This window comes from Notamacropus eugenii, chromosome 2 (assembly GCF_028372415.1).
Source record: "Notamacropus eugenii isolate mMacEug1 chromosome 2, mMacEug1.pri_v2, whole genome shotgun sequence".
Lineage (NCBI taxonomy): Eukaryota > Metazoa > Chordata > Mammalia > Diprotodontia > Macropodidae > Notamacropus > Notamacropus eugenii.
Genome location: NC_092873.1, coordinates 359,308,778 through 359,329,923, shown reverse-complemented (window position 1 = coordinate 359,329,923; position 21,146 = coordinate 359,308,778). Strand labels below are relative to the sequence as shown.

At 50.6% G+C, this 21,146-nt stretch overlaps 2 protein-coding genes across 7 annotated transcripts; both read right to left on the bottom strand.

Moving 5' to 3' along the window:
* Nucleotides 1–210: 210 nt before the first annotated feature.
* WNK4 (WNK lysine deficient protein kinase 4) lies at nucleotides 211–14,922 on the bottom strand. Of its 6 annotated transcripts, none has more exons than XM_072646565.1 (19): nucleotides 13,992–14,922; nucleotides 11,984–12,156; nucleotides 11,535–11,755; nucleotides 10,966–11,123; nucleotides 10,438–10,526; nucleotides 10,087–10,303; nucleotides 9,205–9,469; nucleotides 8,805–8,926; nucleotides 8,453–8,511; nucleotides 8,218–8,374; nucleotides 7,855–7,971; nucleotides 3,292–3,429; nucleotides 3,063–3,117; nucleotides 2,219–2,904; nucleotides 2,084–2,141; nucleotides 1,569–1,983; nucleotides 1,227–1,426; nucleotides 975–1,072; nucleotides 211–860 (listed from the first exon to the last, which is right to left on the bottom strand). In XM_072646565.1, the coding sequence occupies exons 1-19, from the start codon at nucleotides 14,604–14,606 to the stop codon at nucleotides 858–860; spliced, it is 3,846 nt and encodes a 1,281-aa protein (XP_072502666.1). In that variant the 5' UTR covers nucleotides 14,607–14,922; the 3' UTR covers nucleotides 211–857. The 6 variants fall into 6 exon arrangements, with proteins under 6 accessions (XP_072502666.1, XP_072502667.1, XP_072502669.1 ...); XM_072646566.1 differs by having other exon boundaries at nucleotides 3,063–3,114; XM_072646568.1 differs by having other exon boundaries at nucleotides 8,218–8,335.
* Nucleotides 14,923–15,904: 982 nt separating this feature from the next.
* VPS25 (vacuolar protein sorting 25 homolog) lies at nucleotides 15,905–20,919 on the bottom strand. Its single transcript, XM_072646576.1, has 6 exons — nucleotides 20,213–20,919; nucleotides 19,680–19,825; nucleotides 18,790–18,843; nucleotides 18,255–18,343; nucleotides 17,395–17,470; nucleotides 15,905–16,515 (listed from the first exon to the last, which is right to left on the bottom strand). Exons 1-6 carry the CDS (start codon nucleotides 20,554–20,556, stop codon nucleotides 16,403–16,405), a joined length of 822 nt encoding a protein of 273 aa, XP_072502677.1. The 5' UTR covers nucleotides 20,557–20,919; the 3' UTR covers nucleotides 15,905–16,402.
* Between the last annotated feature and the right edge of the window lie 227 nt (nucleotides 20,920–21,146).

Below are 21,146 nucleotides of genomic sequence, written 5' to 3'. Positions count from 1 at the left end.
CCAGGGTGGGGTTTGGAGGAGAGGTTAGATTGGTGGAGTTGATCATTGACCTTGAAATTAAGCTGCTGATGGCTTGATGCCAGGAGGCTGAGTGTCCTCCACCTCTGCTCCCCATTGTGAGAGATCTTTTAATCCTACCCCTGCCTCCCCCACCAGGCTGGGCCCTTCCACCCACCCTCTATTCCCTGCAGGGCTGACAGAGCAACAGACTCATTTCCAATAATTTTATTGGCTTTTGTACAAGTCTGACAGCAAGCCCAGCCTTCAGCTTTGGGGGGTGGAGTGAGGAGTGATTGGAGAGGGAAGTTGTCCACAAGCAGCTTTGTGTAGTTTTAGTGGTTGGTGCTTGGAAGCCCCAGGGCTCACACTCCACACTGCAGGAGTCTCTCCATCTGCTCTTTTTTAATAGTAATAATTAGCATTTATATAGTGCTTTTAGGCTCACAAAATGCTTTACAAATTTTGTCTCATTTGAGAGGGTAGATACTCTCCCCTGGCTTTCCATCCCTATCCCTGGGATGTGATACTCATGATAGCTGACACTTTTAAGATTTGCAAAGCACTGTGCAGGCATTTCATTTGGTCCTCACAACAACCCTGTGAGGTAGGTTCAGCCATTAGAACTATTATTACAGATAAGAAAACAGAGGCACGGAGAATTAAAAGTGACTTGCCCAAGGGCACATAGTATCAGAGGAGGATTCAAATCCAGATAACTCCTGATACCAAACTCGAAGTCTTTCCACTGCACCACACTGCCACTCCATCTTGGTGTAGCATGCTGAGTTCGACTGATCAAGAACCAGGGCCTCAAAGCATCAGCTCTTCCATGGTCCCATCTTGCTTCAGTTCTGGGCTCACTAAAGGGAAAAGAGAAAGGACTGAACAGACTTGTTAGAGAGGAAAAATCTTGGGGTAGAAGTTTCCCCCAGTATCTTCCTCCCTGCTGCCCTCAGTCCCTAGCTCCCCCTCACCATCCTGCCAAAATCCCCAGCGAATGTCACCCCCTTGCTTGGTCGCTGTTCTGGAGAGCCAGCACTGCTGCCGCTTAAAGAATTCCTTCTCATAATGCCTGGAGAAAGGACGGATACTGAGTGAGAGGAACCAGGGGACCAGGAGAGAGGAGGTGGGGGGATCATGCCACTCAAACCAAGGTGGATGCTCGGGGCCTGAAAGAAACTGGGGAAGAGAGGCTTGTTGCAGAAGCAGGAGATGGGGTGTCTTACCAGGGGGTGGGGGTTCTGCTCTCTGCAGGCTGTTTCTACGAGAAGCAGGGAAACTGCCCTTGGAGATTCGACGCTGCCGGCTAGAGAGCATGGTAGCAGGAGCCACTATGCCTGGTGGGGGTTGCTTCCCTAGCCTGCTGTAGAGGTCCTCGATCTCTTTCTTCTGCACCATCTGCAAGGCTTCCACCTCAGACAAGTGTCTACAACAGTGCACAAGGGTTGGTTAGAAGAGGAGGTGCCAGCAGATATACACCTATGCACCTTTATCCCTTTCTCCCACTCCCAATGTTTCCCCTACTCCCCTTTCCCAACATTGCCTCCCCATCTGTCATCCCCCCTCACTTCTGACGAAGATTCTGCAGTTCTGCCCAGATTTCTTCATCCTCCCCGCTGCTCTCAGAGTCCCCGCTGCTCAGACACAGGCTGCTGCTGTATGTGTAGTTCAGCCACCCCTGGCTGGGCTGACTTGGAGGAGGGGGGCTGATACCCTTCCATGATGGCTCCCTCTCCTCTTCCCCATCCTCCCCCTCAGCTCCAGTCCCCAGACCCTCTGCCGCCCTATCGCTCTCCACTAGAGCCTCCCCAGTTTCTGGCCCTCCTCCAGCACTGTCCTCTGTGTCCGAACTCTCGGGGGCCAACTGGGAAGTGGGAGGTTCAGGGGAACCCAGAGGTGGAGCTGTTGACTGTTGGAGAAGGGGTTCCGTTGGCTCCTTTGATGAAGTCACTTGGAATCGCCCTACAAGCTGTGGCTTCCCTTCTGTTGTGGATGGGGAGGCCCAAAGGGAGGAAAATAGCAGGGGTTAGGTATTTGCTGAGAGATTAAGTTGAGCAAAGTGATTAGAGATTGGAGGCCTCACCTTCTGTGATGGGGGACAGTCTGGCCTCAGCCTGGAGTGACTGAGAACTGGAAGCGGCCTAGAAAGATGGGGAGGGTAAGGGCAGGTCATGATCAGGGTCACCAAACCCTTCTGGATACTCCCTTTGATCCTCACCTCACTTTGCTCCTCAGCTTTAGGTGGTGGAGAACTCTCCGAGTCACATGATACAAGAGGGGCTGGGGGACTTGGTGCAGGGGCAGGAGGGCTTGGAGGTCGAGGAAGGAGCTGGGGCTGAGGGGTTAGCAGGGACTGAGCTACAGTCATCACAGCCAGAGAGAAGGCACCAGCCAGAGAAAGGAGGGGAGCTGAAGGGGGTGGGGGAAGAGGAGAAGATGGATTTGGAGGAAAGGAAGAAGGACTGAATGTGAACTGGGAGCAATTAGGTGGACATGGAGGTGGAGAATTGGGCAGAAATGAAGATGAGCTTGGGAGGAACTGGGAGGAAATGATGGGAGATTGGGAAGAATTAGAGGAGAATGAGGGTGAAGTGGAGGGAAAGGAAGAAGGACTTGGGGGAAACTGGGAGAGACTAGGGGGAAATGGGCATGGAGGACCAAGGGGGAAAGGAGGGAGACTTGGGAGCTGGGAAGATGAGATGGGGAACTGGACAGGATTGGAAGGAAACTGGGAGGAAGCGAGGGGATATGGGGAGGAAGTGATAGGTAAATGGGGGGCTGTGATGGGGAAGGAAGGACCTGGAGTAAAGGGGGTCCCAGGAGACAGGGGGTACCCTGGGGACATGGGGGAGGAAGGAAATGATTCCCAGTTTGTCTCTTCCATAGAGGTACTGCTCTTGGTCTCTGCAATAGAAAAGAGCAGTGTTGAGACTGCAGCCCTCAACCCCAGACCTCCCTTTCCCCACAGACTCCAGTTAGGTCACCTTCCCAAAGCAATCCCTTGAGACACCCCTTCCTTCTCTAGGGATGAACAAGGGCAGAGGGAAGGACTCAGTACATACCACTGACTGTTAGTGAGAGGGGGCCAGGGAGAGCCGGTATCATGGGCTCCTCCTGCTGGAAACAGGGAGCTCATGTCACAAAGTAGGTCTCCAGTCTTTGAAATAGGGGGCTCAAGGGGTCAGGGGGTTGTGGAGTGTGAAGGGTTTGGGGTTGTGAAGTGTCTTTGAGTGAGTGGGATAAGAGGCGGGGGAATAAAGTGTCTATTATGGATGTGGCAAGAAATCTGACCTGGGGAGTTGGGGCATCTCCAGTGGCCCCTACAGGGCCCCCTTCTCTCCTTAGCAAGGTCTCCACACGCTGAATAATTTCCCGAATCCGGCCCAGGAATCCATTCTGCTCAGATGGCAGAATGAACTCATTATATACCTGAGGAAATTCAACCTAAGTTAGAATGAGGGATCAGTTCTTCCCTCTCTCCCTCAACAAAAACACTGCTCAAATGTCTCCAAATCTAAGTGATGAGCAACTGGGTGAAATTGGGGAGTGCCTAGCAGGAGTGGGATATTATTCCTCATGCTTTCAACAGCTAACCCTTGCTCTGATCTCTGGAACAAATACCATTCCCTGTTCCTGAGCAACCTTATTCCCATACACTTCCCCTCCCTGTCTCATACCACTTTTCCTTAGTTCTTCAACATCTTAATAACGGTGCAGAAGAAAGAATGATGGAATCAGAGGCCCTAAGATCAAATATGTGGTCTGCTATCTGAGCAGAGATAAGGCTCTCTGTTTCTGACAGGGTTGGACTAGATCACCTTTCCATTATGAACCAATAGCTAATAGCTATTTCATAAATAGCTATATTATTAGCTATTATTAAAACTATTAGCTATTATTTATATGACTTTTTAAGGTTTGCAAAACCCTTTACATTCCTATCTAAAAAATTAAGATTCTCTATTCACACAGCCACCATCTTTCACCCATACTGTTGCAATAGCTTCCTAATTGGTTTCCCTGCCTGAAGTCTCTCTCCTTTCTGATACATCCTCCACAAAGCTGACAAAGGTATTCCTAATGCACAGATCTGACCACCTCACTCTCCTATCCAGTCAATGCCAGTGGTTTCCCATTGTCTCTTTTGGTCATTGTATCCCAGTGCCTGGCACATAGTAGGGGCTTAAGAAAAGATGACTAATTGATGGGCAGCTGGGGGGAAATGGACAGAGGGCTGGGCCTGGAGCCGGGAAGACCTGAGTTCAAATCCAGTCTCAGACACATACTAGCTGTGTGACCCTGGGGAAGTCACTTCACTATTTGCCTCAGTTTTCTCATCTGTAAAATGAGCTGGAGAAGGAAATGGCAAACTGCCCCTGTATCATTGTCAAAACAACAACACCAAACCAACCCAAATGGGGTCATGGAGAATGGAACGTGATTGAAAAGACTGAACAACAACAAACTTGATTGAGTGATGATGGAAATGACTTGCTGATGGTCACACAGAGCATCAGAGGCAAAAGTTACAGTTTGCATCCACAATTCTTTAAACCACCCCACACTGCCTGCATCATGCTTCTTACAGGGAATCACCCTGATATTCCTTCCAAGTATAATACTACTGTCTTTTCAACTAGTCTTCATTCTGCGTAAGATGCTGGTGCTAGATGAGGGAAGAGGATAGAGAGGCCCAAGATTACAAGACACACCCACACAGAAAAGACATCCAACTACAGTAGACAGGAAATGTTACACAAAGGTTGTGATCATGAGGGCTGTAGGATCCTGAAGGAGATAGGGCTGAGAATAGAGTTAGTGGCATTTTAAGTCAATCTGGAAGGATGGGTCAAATCTGGATGGATGAATTCACCCATTCATTCCTATTGATAGGTGAAAAGGAGAAAGGAGGTCTTTCTACTTGGGGGTGACATTATGAATGCAATTGAGAACTCACATGGCCAATTCAGGGAACTGGCCCAGTCTGGCTGGAGTACAGGATACTTGGAAGGGAGGAAATAGTAAAAGAGAAGACTGGAAAGAAAGGGTTGGGGCCAAATGGTAGAGAGCTCTAAATGTCTGGGTGAGGGAGTTGTCCTTCATCATGTAGTCAGGGGCCATTAAAGAGTTTTGAGACAAACGGGATAGGGGATGGGTGAGTAGGAACAGGATATTTCAGGAAGTGTTTTCAGTGCCAAGCTCCTCGGATGAGTACTCTACCCTCTCCATCACAGATTCCTGGTCTCTAGCTCCCAATAATCAGACTTTCACTCCACTCCCACCCCCAACACTGCTGAAACACCCGTCTATAAGGCTGTCAGTGACCTTTCATTGAACTCCAGATGACCTTTCCTCAAATCTCACCCTATTCTGTTATGTTTGCCACTGTTTGCCACCTAATCTTCCTGGACACTTTCTCCTTTGGATTCTATGGCACTGACCTCTTCTAGTTCTCCTGTCTCTTGAGCTGCTCCTGGTCTGTTTCCTTCAGTGATTCCTCTTCCCATTCCCAGACTATTGGTGTCTTCAGTCCTTGCTTCTCTGCTCCTCTTCCCTATACTCTATTTCCTCTTTCGAAGTTTTAACTATTACTTCTCTTCTGATGACTCCTACTAAACTTCCATCCCCAGATTCTCATTTAGAAATACTATTATCTCAAATGTAATGCATTCTTAATTCAATGAGCTCATCCTAGAGTTGGAAGGAAACTTGGAGTTCATCTAATCCAGGGGAACCTGCTGCCTCAAGGCCACATGTGGCCTTCCAGATCCTTGGATACAGCCCTTTGACTGAGTCCAAGTTTTACAGAACAAATCCTTAATTATTAAGGGGATTTGTTCTGTGAAGTTTGGATTCAGTCAAAAGACCACACTTGAGGACCTAGAGGGCCCAATGTGGCCTCGGGGCTACAGGTTCCCCACCCCTGGTCTAATCCAACCCCTTCATTTTACGGTTGAGGAGACTGAGGTCCAAATGCTGAAGTGATTGGTCCAAGGTCACGGAGGCAGTAAGGAGTAGAGCCTGGATTCAAAACCAGATCTCCCATAGAGATGGAGAAATAGAGGGATGGATAGATAGACAGGTAAATAGGTAGATTAATAGATAGATAGATAGATATAGATAGGTAGATAGATGATAGATAGATAGACAGACAGAGATAGATAGATAGATAGATAGATAGATAGATAGATAGATAGATAGATAGATAGATAGATATAGCACATTTATTAAGGGCTTTACTGTGTGTTAGTCACTGTACTAAGCTTCAAATCCAGTGGTCTTTCCACTATACAACATAATATAGTAGTGAGAGAGTGTGTTTTAGAGTTAGGAAGGCCCAGGTTCATATCCTTGCTTCTGACACTGACTTTGTGTTCCTGGACAAGTCACTTAATCTCTCAGTGCCCGAGGCAACTCTCTAAGACTTTCAGGGTCAGAGAAGGTGCTGACCTTCATGTGTAGAGGAAATTTCCACATCTGGAAATTTCCTTTATCAGTGAGATCATAGGTCCAGTCTCCATCCTCTTTTCATTATGCAACACTGCCTCTCAATCATCTCCCTGGGGATCCATTTCTGTTTCTTCAGTGGCAGCCCTCTTATTCCAATTTCCTGAACTAGAAATTCTAGAATAATTTTTGACTCTTTCCCTTTTTTTTCTGCCCAATATTCGATATATATGCATGCACACATATCACATGTGTATATGTATATGTGTCTAACCATTCATCTACCCATACTTCCATCCATCTCTCTCTTCCTCCTTCCCTCTTTCTCTCTCCCTCTCTCTCTTTCTCTTCCTCATTCCCTCTCTCTTTCTCCCTCTTCCCCTCTCCTCTCTCTCTCCTTTTTCTCCCCTTATTACTCTCAACCTGCCTCCCCCCCTCCCCATGTGCACAAAGTACTATATGCAAATTGTCACTAGACTCAACTGGCATTGGGTCCTTCCAGTTCTTTTGAAATATCTCTGCAATTCAACTCTCCTCATCTCATGCCCAGGTACTGCAACAGCTCTTAGCTGAACTGTGCCACTAGTCTTTTTAAATTATCAATATATTCCACACATAGCTAACAGACTAGATTTCCTAAAATATTACTTCTATTGTGCTATTTTCCAATCTGGGGAGTAGCTCCCTATTGCAAATCATATAGGTAACTAAACTCCAAAGCTCTTTCTGCTTGGCAGATTACCACAGCAGTTGTAAGAGGAATAAAAGCCACTTTCTATCTTTTCCAGGACTTATACTTATGCTCCACACACAGAAAGTACTAAACTGTTAGCTGTATTCAATGGAAGGCTAGCCTTTGCTATGAAAGTCATCATTGATGAGCTCAGTCTATGAGCTTATCACAGACCTAGAGTTGGAAGAGACCTCAGAGGGCATCTAGCCCAACCTCCTGATTTTAGCGATAAGAAAACCAAGGCCCAAGAAGGTCAAGAGACTTGTCTGAGGTCACACAGGTAATGTGCATCAGAGGTGAGACTTGAACTGGGTCCTCTGATTCTGCATTTAGCACAGTGCCTGGTACGTAGCAGGTGATTAATGTTGATTGACTCACTGACTCACTGACTCCAGAACAAGGGCTCTTTCCACCATTCCAGGCTACTTTTCCATTTCTTTAAACTCTGACATTATATTCATGCCATTCTAATGATTTGACTAGATCTTGCCTTATGTTTTCCCCTTGTTTTATAGATTTAAGTGACATCTTTCCCCAGATGGCCTTCAAAGCCAGGGACCATGCCTTCTACTTCCTTGGTATTCCCCACCATGCCTAGAATAGTGCTGGGAACCATCAATTAGAGTGATCCATCCTGGGCCCAGTCACAAAAGCCTCTTTCTCTTCTTCCTAACCATGGCAGCTGCGATCTCTTCAGGACTGTCTCCATCCAAGTCGAATCGGAAGGTCACCATCTTGCTGTTGTGTGTCTGCAACTGACACTCAACGACTCGATCATTCTGGTCCGACACCTTTGGGTATAGAGTCAGTGTAGAATGGAGGTCACTGCCCTAGCCTCTACGTCATAGTGACCAAATTTGGGGAAAGAAAAGGACAGGTCACACCATGAAACCAGATCACAGAAAACAGGATGGGGGGTCCTCATTTTCATCTGTGATCTATGTTCCCTTCCCCTTCCCACCATCCCTTCCATTGTTCCCTCTTGGTCCTTCCCATGGTATTCCCAGAGTCCAGCTGCCCCATCACCCCTTTCTCACACTTGTAACACGTAGGCGCGATCGAGGTCTGCGCTTTGGGCTTCTCCCAAGGGGTCTCCTCATTCTTCCTGGCCCTTCTCCTACATCACTGAGTCCCGATGCTGCATCTGAAGTGTAACTGGAGAGAGGGGAAGAAGCAGAAGAAGGAAGAAGAAAGCTGCGGGTACACTGATGCCAATTCCCTCCTCCAACCATATCCCAACATCTACTTCATTAATCCTAATCCAGAACATACCTATCCCCAGGGGAAAAGTCACTGGCTGGGCCAGATCGGGGAATGGATAAGGCAAAAGCCTGAAAGAGGATGAAGGTACATGAAATCAGTCAGAAGAAGTTGGACAGACTCTTCCCACTCTGACATTCTGTGATTTGTGGGTTTTGGGGTCCACAGTCAAGGATCCTAACATCCTAGGAAATTGGATCAGGAACAGATGAAATCAAGAGTGGTAAAGTTCCAAGGAGGTATACCCAGGGATCATCAGGTAAGAAAGAAAAAACATCTAGACTCATGGGGTTTTGAATCACAAAAAGGTGAGTCAGAGACTTAAACCACCAGCATCCCCTTCCCCCAATTTAGCCCTTCTCACTGAAGGCAAGCAGATCTGGGGATCAGCTGGGCTGGATGGTTCCCTTCCATGAGGCTGGAGCACTGGGTCTGAAGTTTCAATGAAGCCAGAGGAGCTGATGTAACCATCAGTCTCACAATCCGCTGTAGGAGAGAAGTGAAGGGGAAGGGGAATTAGAAAGGGCCAGCTGGAGGCCAGGTGGACAGGGAAAGAGTATTCCTGAGTGGTAAAGAGCTCCAAATGCAATTCTATTTATTCCTTCCCAGAGAGAGCAACAGGGTTAAGAGGGGCAAAAATCTCTGCCACCCAGTGGGGACGCTGTTCTACAGAGAGGTGCTATGAGGTGCTACAAGTTTAGCCCTAGGGATAGAAAGGTTGGGAGAAAGGGGCTGCCCAGTACCAGGAATCAGGGGTGACATACAAGTGGTAGAGGAGTAGCTGGCATGGCGGAAAAGGAATGGCTGGTGCTGATCTGCCTCTGGTTCTTCAGGTTCAGGGGGGAAGGGAGTTTCAGGACCAGGAGCTGTTGGGGCAACCACTGGAGGTGGTCCCGGGGGTGGTGGGAGTGGCTCTGTCTCCCGAGCTCTACGAAGCTTCTCCCTTTTTCGTTGAATGGCAGCAACTCTTTCTCTAACAGCTCTAGCTACAGGTTGGTAATCTGCTTCACAGACCAGTCCCAGGGCCACCTGATGGGAAGGAAAATAACAATGCATACATAGACAGAGACAAATTTACATACACAATTAGATACAGAAACACAGACCTCCAGCCATTGTTCCTCAGAAGCAGATACTCATGTTACACAAATTTCTGATTGCACTTGATGTAGAAAGGATCTTTGGGGATGGGGCATGGTGGGAAATATGACAGGTTTAATTTTTATATCAAATCATCTGGCCTAGAGAAACATCTTTTACATACAAATGATGAAATAACTTGCTACTATATATTTAACAGCATAAAAGGAAAAAAAAGAGAAATGGATGAAAATTCCCAGACCTCTCAACTTCGATTTCCCTACTAAGGATTCAGTTCTAATTGAGCATGGGGAAGGGATACTATTCAAACCAATGCTTAGATTCCTCCTTTAATCTGGACTTTTCCTAAATTAGTGTCACCCATCTCCCTCCAGCTTCCATTCCTGTGTCGAATGGAACCAAATTCCTCTCCCCTGTTCCCCTCCCTATTTCCCATCACCCACATGTTCTTCATTTCTCCCCCCATCTTGCCTCTCCTTCCATACAGTAATACCCTCAGCACCAACCCCAACACACATCTCCTCCTTAAGGTTCAGTCCTCTCACCATTTCCTGGGCCACCTCCTCAGCCGCATCCCTTCCCAGTTGGAATAGAAACTCAATGGCCTGGTTGTCTCGAGGACGGCCAACCCTTCTGGCATCTTCCATTCGCAACCACAACTTCAGCCCCTGCTTTTCCCCATCGTCCTCCTCTGCCAGTTCCACATGCACACCTCTCTCTTCTCGAAAGAAGGCATGAGCCAGGAGATCCTGGATGGTAAACCTAGAAATGGAGCAGGACAGATTAGCTGAGGGCTAATATGGTGTTCTTTCTCTCATCCACCTCAACCATCTCATTCTTCTTTATTTCCCCACCCCACCCTCAATATTTCCCATAATGCCATTCCCAGACCCCACCTCTCATTCTTATCAGTGCGGATACAGCCTTCTATTATCTCCTTCAGCTCTGGTACCTTCACTTTGTGAAAACTATTAGGCTTCGTGCCCTGGGCAGAAGAAAAGGGAGCTACACTTAGTATTGTGTCCAACCTCAGACATATAAACCATTTAGGATTTTCTTGACAAATATACTGGTATTTCCTTCTCCAGCTTATTTTACAGATGAAGAAACTGAGGCAAACAGGGTTAAAGTGACTTGTCTAAGGTCACACAGCTGTCTGAGGTCTAATTTGGAGTCAAGAGGACCTGAGTTAGGGCCAGTACCCTAACCACTGCAACCACCTAGCTACCCACCCACTATCTCCTAAATTGCCTCATAAATTGTGGAATGGAGGATGGTGGCAATAAAGGTTAGAACCTTTGTCTTCCCAGAAAAATAAAGTATTTCTTTGTCCAGGTATATGTACTAAAAATGAGGCAGCAAAGGAGACTGGGGAGAAGCACTGGAATCAGTGACTGGGAGATCCTTTCCTCCCAGTTCCTCACCGAAGTGACCTTTCGATAGATTTGGGCAGCATTCTGGCACTCAGAATAGGGGTACTCAGAAGTGGCCATCTCCAACATGCACATGCCAAATGCATACACATCCACTGCCTCATCGTATTTCTCCTCGTACATCTCGGGTGCCATGAACTCCGGGGTCCCTAGGTGGGGGCAAAATGGGGATCAACCGATGGTTCCTATTCTCTCCCTGGCCCCCCAATAGAGGAGTTTCAACCGGGACAAGAACTAGATTGGGTAAATTGGGGTAGGAACACGTTGGGAATGAAAACAGAGGAACTCTAGGACAAGATCGAGCCCCACATCTGTATAAGGGCTGCGTTGGCTTTTGTCTTGCTCTTCTAATCACATCCAGGGTTTAGATTCTTTCTGCATTTGGCCACACTTCCAAGGAGTTCCAAGCAGCCTTTCAACGCTCAGATCTCAAAGGTTCCCCCGGTTGGGACATTCTGGGGTCGCTCCAGCCTTCTCTAACCCTAGAGTGAGTTAAGTGGGGAAGGGGATGTGGAGCGAGATCAGGAACAGTCGGGGTAGAGGGGAGTGTGGGAGCACACCAATGACGCTCTTGGCAAAGGAGGTGCGCTTCAGTGTGGCCAGGCCAAGGTCCCCGATCTTGACTGAGCCAGTGGGACCCGTAATAAAGACGTTATCGCACTTGAGGTCTCGGTGCAAGATAGGGGGATCCCGGGAGTGCAGGAAGTGAAGCCCACGCAGGATCTGTCGGCTCCAACGCTGAAGGACTCGAGGCTTCATTTCACGGAATCGCCTCAGGTATCTGGAAGGAAAAAAAAGAGCTTGAGAATGATGACAGGACAGTATAGTTAGGAGTCACCTAAAGGTGCAAGACTGGCGCACCAGACTTTGAGGGAGTGTTTCTGGAGTCCTCAATCTCTTCCATCGGGCGCCCCTGAGTATACTCCAAACTCATCCTACATTACCTCTCCCCACTCTCATCATTTCCCCCGAGCTCCGCCCTCTGCTGGCCCATGGTCCCAGAACTCACGTCTTGAGTGTGCCCGAAGTCATAAGTTCTGTGACTAGTACTATGCAGACTTGGCCCTTCAGCACGGATTTCCACGAGTCGTAGAAGCGGACGATATTGGGGTGCTGAAGCCCTTTCAACATCTCCACCTCTTCGGAGAAACGCTGCCTCTCTGCTCGAGACAGTTTCCGAGTCTGGGGGCGGGGGAAGGGGCAGTGAATGGCATTCGAAGGGTGTCCCTCAGGCCCCAAGAATGCCTGATAAGGGGTAGCAACCAACTGTGGGGTCCTTTTCCAGGCAAGAGGGAGAGGGAGGCCAAGACAGTCTGAAAACAGTATAGGGGAGGTTGTAAGGGATAGGACTTGAGGGAGCAGGTCTGGAGACTCCCGGAGGTCTGCGCCTTGGGGGGTGGGGAAGGGGTTGGGTTGGGGGGCGGATGGGGCTCTTGCCCAATAGGCTCCCAGCCCCGGCCGGGCCCCACCCGGCCCGCCCTCTCTTGCTCAGGCTCCAAGGACGCACCGACGCCGTATTCGGACCCCCACAGACGAACACAAGCGCCTTTATGTGGTATGGTCCAGGGCCTAGAGTTCAATGCTGTCTTTGTGCCCGACTCCGGTAGTGGGAGTGGGAGGGGGCGACCTAGGGCCTGAGGGGGAACCGGAGGGGAAACACGTTGGAGGAAAAGTGGGAAAGGAGAGAGGGGCAGAAGAGGAAAGGTAGAACTAGAGGAACTGGGTAGACAAGAGTCGATGTAGGACTATAGAGAGGAGTGAAAAGATTCTGGACTAGGTTTCTTGGAGCCTGAGCCCCTGCCTCTCCCCCTGACCTACCCTCCACCATTCGTCCCACGTCTCTCCTCCCTCATCTCCACCCCCCTCATTTTGGCCGCCTCTCTCCTCCTGGCCCTGGTCCCAGGGCGCGGCGTTGGCAGGAGTGAGGGGCCATCCTGGTGCCAGGACTCGAGGGGAGGGACCCTTCCCTCAAGGTGCCCACTCCGCCCCAGCCTCCTCCCCCACAGTCTCATTGAGGGATCGAGGGCTAAGCAACCTCTCAGGACCCAGAACTGGGAACTACAGCAGATTTCTATTCTTCAAGTCTGTAGTGAAGTTTGAAAGGGGACTTCGGGAGGAGGTAGACGTGAGCGAATTCACACACTTTCCAGCACTCATGCCCCTTCCAGCCCAGAACCACACCTGAGGGTTGGGGACGACAGTGGGGCGAAGAATTGAGGAATCAGGTGGTCAGATGCCTAACCCAGCACATAGGATTCCTGTTCCCACTTTCTCGGTGAAGGCTCCAAGGATCTTTTGGGGAGAACTTCCCTGAGTTCATGCTTCCAGAGAAGCAGTCTCGGAGTAACGGGGCTTTTAGGGATTCCCATAGAGTTCCTCTCTTCCTTCACTATCCCTCCCACCTCCCCCCCAGAAAGATGGGTCTTTCTGAGGTCCAACTAAATCCCCTGCCCTGAGAAGACCCTGTCCCAGAGTCTTGGGCTTCTCCTGCACCCATGATCTCGTGTCCTCTAGGGAGGGCGCTGAGGAGAAGGGAGCAGGGCTGGTTTCCCTTTGGAGCTTTGGTTGGGGTGAGAGGGAGAGTAAGCAAGTAAACCCACGGGGTCAATCCCAACCCGCTGTCTCCGGGCAGGTCTGGCCAGTAACGGGGATCGGGGACCAACCTCGCCTCTGATCCTTCCTCTTGACCTAAGGCTGAGGTGGAAATCAGGGGGATCCTGCTAGGGGATAAATAAGCAGTCCCCACTGCGCGTTACCCTCCTATTTTTCTCAGTGGGATTCTCTATGGTCTTGCTAGAGTGATTGGACCAACCTCAGTACAGACCACTTGGAACATGTCGGTAGGGTAGAGGCAGGGAGACAAACTTGGGATTCTGCCTGCTGCGTCCCCTCGATCCAAGATCTCTCGCCCATGAAGATCTCACAGGAGGGGTGCCCGGATTGGAAGCGATTTTCTACGTTCCTCTGGACTCTGCCACAGCTCCAAGTGCCACCCCCATCCCCACCCCACCCCTCACCTGCAGCTCACACCAAGCGACTTCCACTGTAGTGTCGGTGTCCAAACCCCTGTAGACAGTCTTAAAGGAACCACGTCCGATCTCGATGTCGAACTTAAGATAGCGGCCGTCCGGGGACGTGGCCACAGCCTGCGTCTCGGTATCTTCCTTCTCCTCCTGCTCTCGTAGCCTCTCAGGCGCCACCCCACTGGGGCTCTGCAGCATCTCCCCAAAACCCAGGCCTCCCCCCGACCCTGAGAGTTCCGGGCCCCCTAAATCTCCCGGCTTCCCTACAAGACCCGCGCTTGGTGCGCCCTCCGCCTGCTCCCCGGAGCTAGGCTGTAAGGACTTGGGGGAGCACGGACTGCTTAAATCCGGAGGGCCCGGGGGATCAGGGAGGGGCGGGGCGGGCTCAGACCAAGTGCTCAGGAACCCCAGGTCCACCGAACTGCGGCGGTTGAAACGCGTGGATCGCGGTCTGAGATCTCCTTTTCCGGAGAAGCGACGCATCCGCCGGGGTGCCGAGCCGAGGCGGGGAGCCCCGGCAGGAGCGGGAGGCGGCGGAGACCTCAGCGCCAGGTCTGCCTCGATCTGAGACATAGGAACTGGTGGCTCCGGAACAGGGGGGCCAAGCATGAGGAAAGAAAGGGTCTGATGGCACTGGGGGCCAGGAGCCACGGGCAGCGAGACTCTCTGCGCTTTGGGGTCTGGGTCTAGAGAACTGCGCTAGCTCAGAGACTTCACTCGGGTTTGGACTCAGGCTCCTGCAATGGGGCTCCAGCACCGGCCCCCAGCTCTCCTGCTCCGAAGCTCCGCCTCTTCCACTCAGGCCCTACCCACAGGCCCCTCAGTTGGGGGGCTCCCTCCCTAAACCCCGCCTATCCTCCACCCCCCTCCCGCCCACCCCTGGCCGCCCCTTCGGGGGTTCCGTGTTCTCACATTTCCCCAGCGCAAGCCAGGGAGGGCTTGGTTATAGATGCTAATAAACCTGCTTCATTTCAGACTCCACCTCCTAAGACCCGCTCGGTCTCATCTCTAACAGCTATTCGCCCTCCCCCTCATAGCCAACCACCTCTCTCCGCTTCCCCCAGAAGTAAACTCTTGCTCTAGAGAGAGGTTCTCCGCAATACAAGGAGCTAGCGCGCCAGCCTAAACGAGGGGAGGAAATGTGAGTAGCTCTTGGATCCAGGGTAGGGGTGAGGCTGCCACCCGCCGGCTCATCCTCGATAATGGAGCCCCACCCGCGGTCACTAACTGGCTTGAGTAGTTCCAGCGGCGAAAGCAAAGACAAAAGACACAAGAGCTACAGAACGCCTGGGTTCCTCTTCCACGACCCTGTCCCCCCCACCCCCGGTCACTCAGCTTTTTGCTCCAACTGAGGAGCTATCCTATCAGGACATGCCTCTCCGTCACCCTCTCCAATACTGAGAGTTCCGTCTCCACATTCGGCCCACTCCGGCCCCCAACCAAGGGACCACAACCTAGACCAGTTGGCTATCCTGAAGCCACCTGCGCTTTCCTGTTTGACCATCTCTCCAATAAAGCAAAGTCCAAATCCGCCTTAACCCTTTTGTTTCCGCCTACTAAAGAGAGCCCCACCCAGCGTTTAGGACCTGTAGGGGAAAAAAAAGAGGGACTGGCTGTCACTGCAGTGTGGCTGGAATCATTAGTCCGTGTTTTTTCAAGTTGCAAGGTCCTTCTTTCAATGCTGACCAAAAAAGCATTAGCCTGGTGGGAGGGACTAGAATTAGTCTGGAGAAAACTGATCTAGAAATTCCCTATGGACATTTTTGAAGACACAGGACTTCTTTCTCTTCCTCATCTTAGATGCCCCTAAATCTCTACACTAAGATTTACCCATTCACACACCACTCTCACCATCCTCAGTTCCAGTTCCCCTCTCAAACACACAATAGTCACCTGGACAAAGGCACTGAGAGCTGAACAATCCAGCTTTAATAACACAGATCAGAGCCATACCTGGAACTTTGCTAGCAGTTCTCCTTCTCTGATCTCCTATTCCTATGATGCCCTGTGGGCTGCCTGCAGCCATGTAACCCCTAACCCTCTTCAGAGGATCCAGGCTAAACCTGAGGGGAGAAGTCAGTAGGTGCTGTGTACTTGTAGATATGTGTGACTGTTTTGTGGGTTTACTGACCCTGGATCAGCTGAAGTTTGGAATGAGGGAGTAGAAAGAGTAAGGAGAAACTAGGCACATCTTCTCTCTCTGGGGCTATTACCTCAACCCACTCATGGAGCAGAACGGTGGGGTAACAGAGGAATTCTCTTTTCCAAATTCTCCCATGGTTCTCCCAGCACATGACTGTGGGGAGGTTGAAAAGTTCCTTTACATTCGGGTCTAAGCTCCAATCTGTGGGGACAGAGCCTACTCCTTCAGAGAATTAAGGAAGAGAGTGGGGTAAAGGGGTCCACTAAAAGAACTTGACCCCTCGGCCATCGCTGACTGTGATGATCTCAGCCTTGTGCTCCAGCTGTAGGGCCTGCAGCGCTCGAAGAAGTGTGGCCTCATCCAGCCCATGGAACTCTGTGGAGAAAGCAGAGGTATAAGTGGACCCCACCTCTCCACACACACATACTGGGAGAAATGACTAGGGTCACTGCTAGTTGATGACTGGTACAGGCTGTTAAACTAACATGCCTGGTGGGCATAAGACACCACCTAGTATTTCAGTACCTGGCAGAGGAGGGGCAAAGGGTGAACCCCAATCACCTTGCACCTAAGCTAGAAGAGATGGTACATCCTAAGGCTATACAGGTTGCAGGATATTATCCAGTATAGCCAACTTTCCTGGCCATGGAGGATGCTATCAGGGAGGAGGTGGGCAAGATGACTGTAAGGTGCCAAAGGCAAGGCAGTACCGGTCATGACATATACTCAGGAGGAGCCTGGTTTCTGAAGAACCTTGCACCTTCCCCAGCATGGGCTGTTGTGTGGCCCTGGCCACTGTAAAGTGCCATAGCATTCCAAGTCAGAGGGTAAAGGTAGAAGCAACTGCAGGCCAGCAGGACGGGGGCTGCAGCCAAGAGCTGTCAATTCTGCTACTAATCTATCAGTTAGTTCTACAGAGAAGAGGTAATTCTGAGGATCTAGGTGAAGGATGAGCTTTTAGGGAAAAGGAGTAGATGATTCAAAAATCAAAATGAACCCTAATTCTTGACTAGATAAAAGCCAAAATACCTGAATGAGCTAGGTCCTCCCTTCCCTCCAACTCACCTCAGGTGAAGCTTGAATCAGGAGGGGATAAGTGACCATTATTATCCTCTCCCCAGTACCCCACCCACTCACATACACACACATTTACTCAGCTTTTCCACAGTATTTGCAGCCCAGGAGTCAAGAATATGAAATGGATAACATAATAGGGAATAGGAAATGGGGAGGGAGGGAATTAAAAGGTATTACCCTCATCCTCTGTGTCATCTCCATTGGTTAGTTCATAAAAGGTAAATACAGAATTGTTCTGGCCACTCTTTGAAACCTGTGGATGTAGAAAATGAGGACTAAGTGGAGCCCATGAGGTCCTAGGGTTGTCACCTCACTGACTCATTGACCCCACCCCTCCAATCCAAGAATCAGGTACCAGAGCTGATTTTAGCCTCCAAGGAAGAGTGCCAGAGTAGACACATTCCCTATGGGAAGCTATATTTACATACATAAACAGCATTCAAACCACAACTTCTCACATGTCTAATTAGTGGCCTCCTGTCCTGGCTAGGTCCCTATTCAGGAAAGAGGGTGGGGGCTGGGTGTCGTTGTACATGTTGTATTGCTACTAATGCTGCTTCCCTTTTTGGAGGAGTTTTGGTTTTGTGGCTGGAAGTTTCAGGTGAGCCTGTTCTGACTCTACAATGGCTCAAAGAAATTCACTGGCATTCTGTGAATTTGAGGCAGACCCTATTAGGATGTGTGTGAGGAGGAGGCCTCAAGTTATTTTTCTGCCCTTTCCTCATTTATCTCCTGTGGTCAGAGTGTCTGGTCAACAAAGCAGCCTGTGGTTCTCCCCACTGTGCTCTGAAAATATGACCTTGCCCAGCCCCTTAGCTCCTGGTGGGAAAAAGGGAAAAAGAAGGAAGCTTTATTTGGCCAGAGAAACTGAGGCAACAGGAAAGGCTTGCCAGAGATGTAGCTTTCTTCTATAGCCCATCCCCAAAGTGCTTGGTATAGAGATCTGCACAGTGGAGTGTACATGTGCATGCCATGTTGAACTCCAATTCCTTTCTACCCTCAAGGTAAGGTGCTTTTTCTGTGCTTATAAGTCTCACCCACTGGTAGATGAGCTTCCCCCATTCTTCTGGTCTCCGCCACATGATCAAGAAGCTGGACTTGTTCTTATCCAGCCACTCCAGATTCCCTGGAAAGCAATCATGCATGGGAGAGTTGCTAAGAGGGTTAATGAGGTGGAAAAGAGTGGAGGAGGTTCTACTTTCAGGACACTGAGAGATTAATTCCCTCCCACATCCAGCTCCCATCCCAAATCCACTGTTGCCTTCACCAAAGAATGATCCTGTCTTTTGACTCATGGCCACAGTTACTTCCTTCTCACTTATATACAGTAGGTATAAAGAGAATGGGTAAGCAAACCCCACTTTTAGAGGCAGATGGAAGGCTATGAATCAAGGAAGCATAGCTATTACTGTGCCAGTCACACTGGATTCTGCTGCCATGGAAGGGAAGGAGAGGAGTGGAGGGGTAAAAGAGGGACAAGGACCAAGGAGAAGAGGGAAGACACAAGGCGATCTATTAGAAGGTCAAACCATCATGGAAGAAACAGTACAAGGACTGATGCCTGGGACCTACCTTTCTTCCTCAGCTCCTCCAACACAATCTGGATAGATTCCATGGGAAGCTTCCCTGACTCAGGGTTAAGGGAATGACAGAAACATGGGATATGGACCAAGTTATAAATCCAAACCCCAAAGAGAACAACAGCCCAGAGATACCTCCACACTGAGCCACCACCCACAATATTTAGAATATCCAAATGGGATCTGAAGACTGGAGGAAGGGAGATGGGCTTCTATTTACTTTGTACACATTTTTATATTTACTTATATATGTCCATGTTACTTTTAGCAACGGAATGTAAATTCCTTAAAGGCAAGGGTTATTTTCTTTCTTTCTCCAGCATCCAGCACAGTGCCTTTTGTTAGAGGAAGAATATAATATAGGAATAATCTAATTTCTTGGCCTCTGTCTTTATCATTTTAAACTGCTTTTCCCAGATGCTGGAGGGATGAACCAGAGAAGCCAGGGTCTGTCCAAAATGGACCCAGAGCTCTGTGGTGCACTCAATGGGCCAAAACAATTTAATCTCCTTTTCTTGCTGAAGGTCAACTCAGCCTTGAACTTGTTTGTCCTGTATTAGTAGGCAGATCACCCCGCCAACATTAAACAGTCCAACAGTGGAGGAGCACAGGAAAAAAAAACAAAACCCTAACCCTGCAGATCACAGAAGCAGAGAAGCTCCAGAGCTGGAAGGAAGCTCCACCTAGTTCAAACAAGAGTCTCTTCTACAACCTCCTAGACAAGCAGTCACCCAGGTGTCACTGACCATCTCCTCCTCCTCCCTAACAAGTCTGTCCAGAGATGGGTCTAAACCTGCAACCTGGCTCCAACCCGAACAGACTGGGGTGGGGGTGTCGGTGCTGGGGCAGGCAAAGAGGGGCGGGACGCCTTAGGGAGGATACTCTGCAGCTTGTTGTTGTTGAAGAGGGGGCTTTCTTGTGCCTCCATCACCGTCATGCTGGACTGTCGGTGCAGGCGGCAGAAGGACAGGACCAGGGAGCACCAGGCGGCCAGCTGCTTCTGCCGGGTGTCCACGTTTGGCTGTAACCTGGAGAGGGCAGAGAGACCCGGGGGTGCGAGGGGGAGGGGAGGACTCAGGGCTGGGACCGGCACACGGGGAAGAGGCGCAGGGGGGAGAGGAACGGGGAGGGGGAGGAGGCGTGCACAGCGGGGGGTGGGACGAAAGAGAGAGAGAGAGAGAGAGACAGAGACAGAGACAGAGACAGAGACAGAGACAGAGACAGAGAGAGACCGCTCGGAGCAGGGGGAGGGGAGAACGGACGAGAGCGCTGGGGGTCAGCTAAGGAATCAGCAGGGTCCCGGGGGGAGGGGCGTCCGAATTCACGCCCCTCAGCGGGTGGGGTGAGAGTAGGGAGGGGAAGTCCCTCAAAAAGGCGTGGGGGGAGGGGTATCCCTAAGCGGGTCCGAGGCTCACGTAAAGAACGGAGGGAAGCGGTACTGCCATGGCCACTCGAAACTAGTCGCCATCATCACCCGGGGAAACCGGAACCGCCGTGAACTGACTTCCGGGATCCGGCTCGGCACTTCCGGAAGCGAGCTCCGTCGAAAGGTTCCGGGCCCTTTGAGATCCTTGTGCGCTGGATCAGGCAGAGCCAGTGAGAGAGGAAACTGGGCCAGCGCCTGGAGCCCGTCGGGGTGCGGCAGGCAGGCGGTCCCGGGAACCGTTAGGGACCTAACTGTGTGTCTCCAAGCGGCCAAGCCACGTGTCCCTGGGAGCCGGCCGGGGTCCTCGGGCTGAGAGGGCCCCCCCCCCCCCATGTTGCCATTTTACAGATGAGGATACTGAGGCCCAGAAGGATGAAGTCAGTCAGTCAGCTAGCCTTATGAAGCACCCGCTGTGTGTCAGATCTTGGGCTACCAAGAGCAGCAAAGAGCGGAGCCTACGGGGGAGACCACGTGCCAACGTGTGCAGTCAGTCGGGCTCTCTGCGGGGTACGCTGGAGATAATCGAAACGGGAGGCTCCAGGATGAAGGGACTGGGCCTGTGCTCAGCGTTAGCAGAGAAGCCTGGCGGACCTCGGGCTGGGTGGCTGACCGTCCTCCACCCTGTCCTGGGGAGAAGACCGGTTCCCCGTCTGTTCTCCTTCTCCCCCTCTTTGCCCCCATGACTTGGCTTCCGGGGCACGTCTGGCTCCTTGTGTCTCCCGTTTCCCTAACAGCCTCTTTGCCGGCTGCTCGGAAGGCCCTGCCCCCATGACTTGAGTATTCTCCAGGGTGTCCTTGGCCTTCTTTTCTTCTCTCCCTTGACAATCCTAGTCACCCCCGGGCCTCAGCTATCTCTAGACAGTTGACTCCCAACTCCCTATCTCCAACCCTGACCTCTTCTGAACTCTTGCCTGCTATTTCCC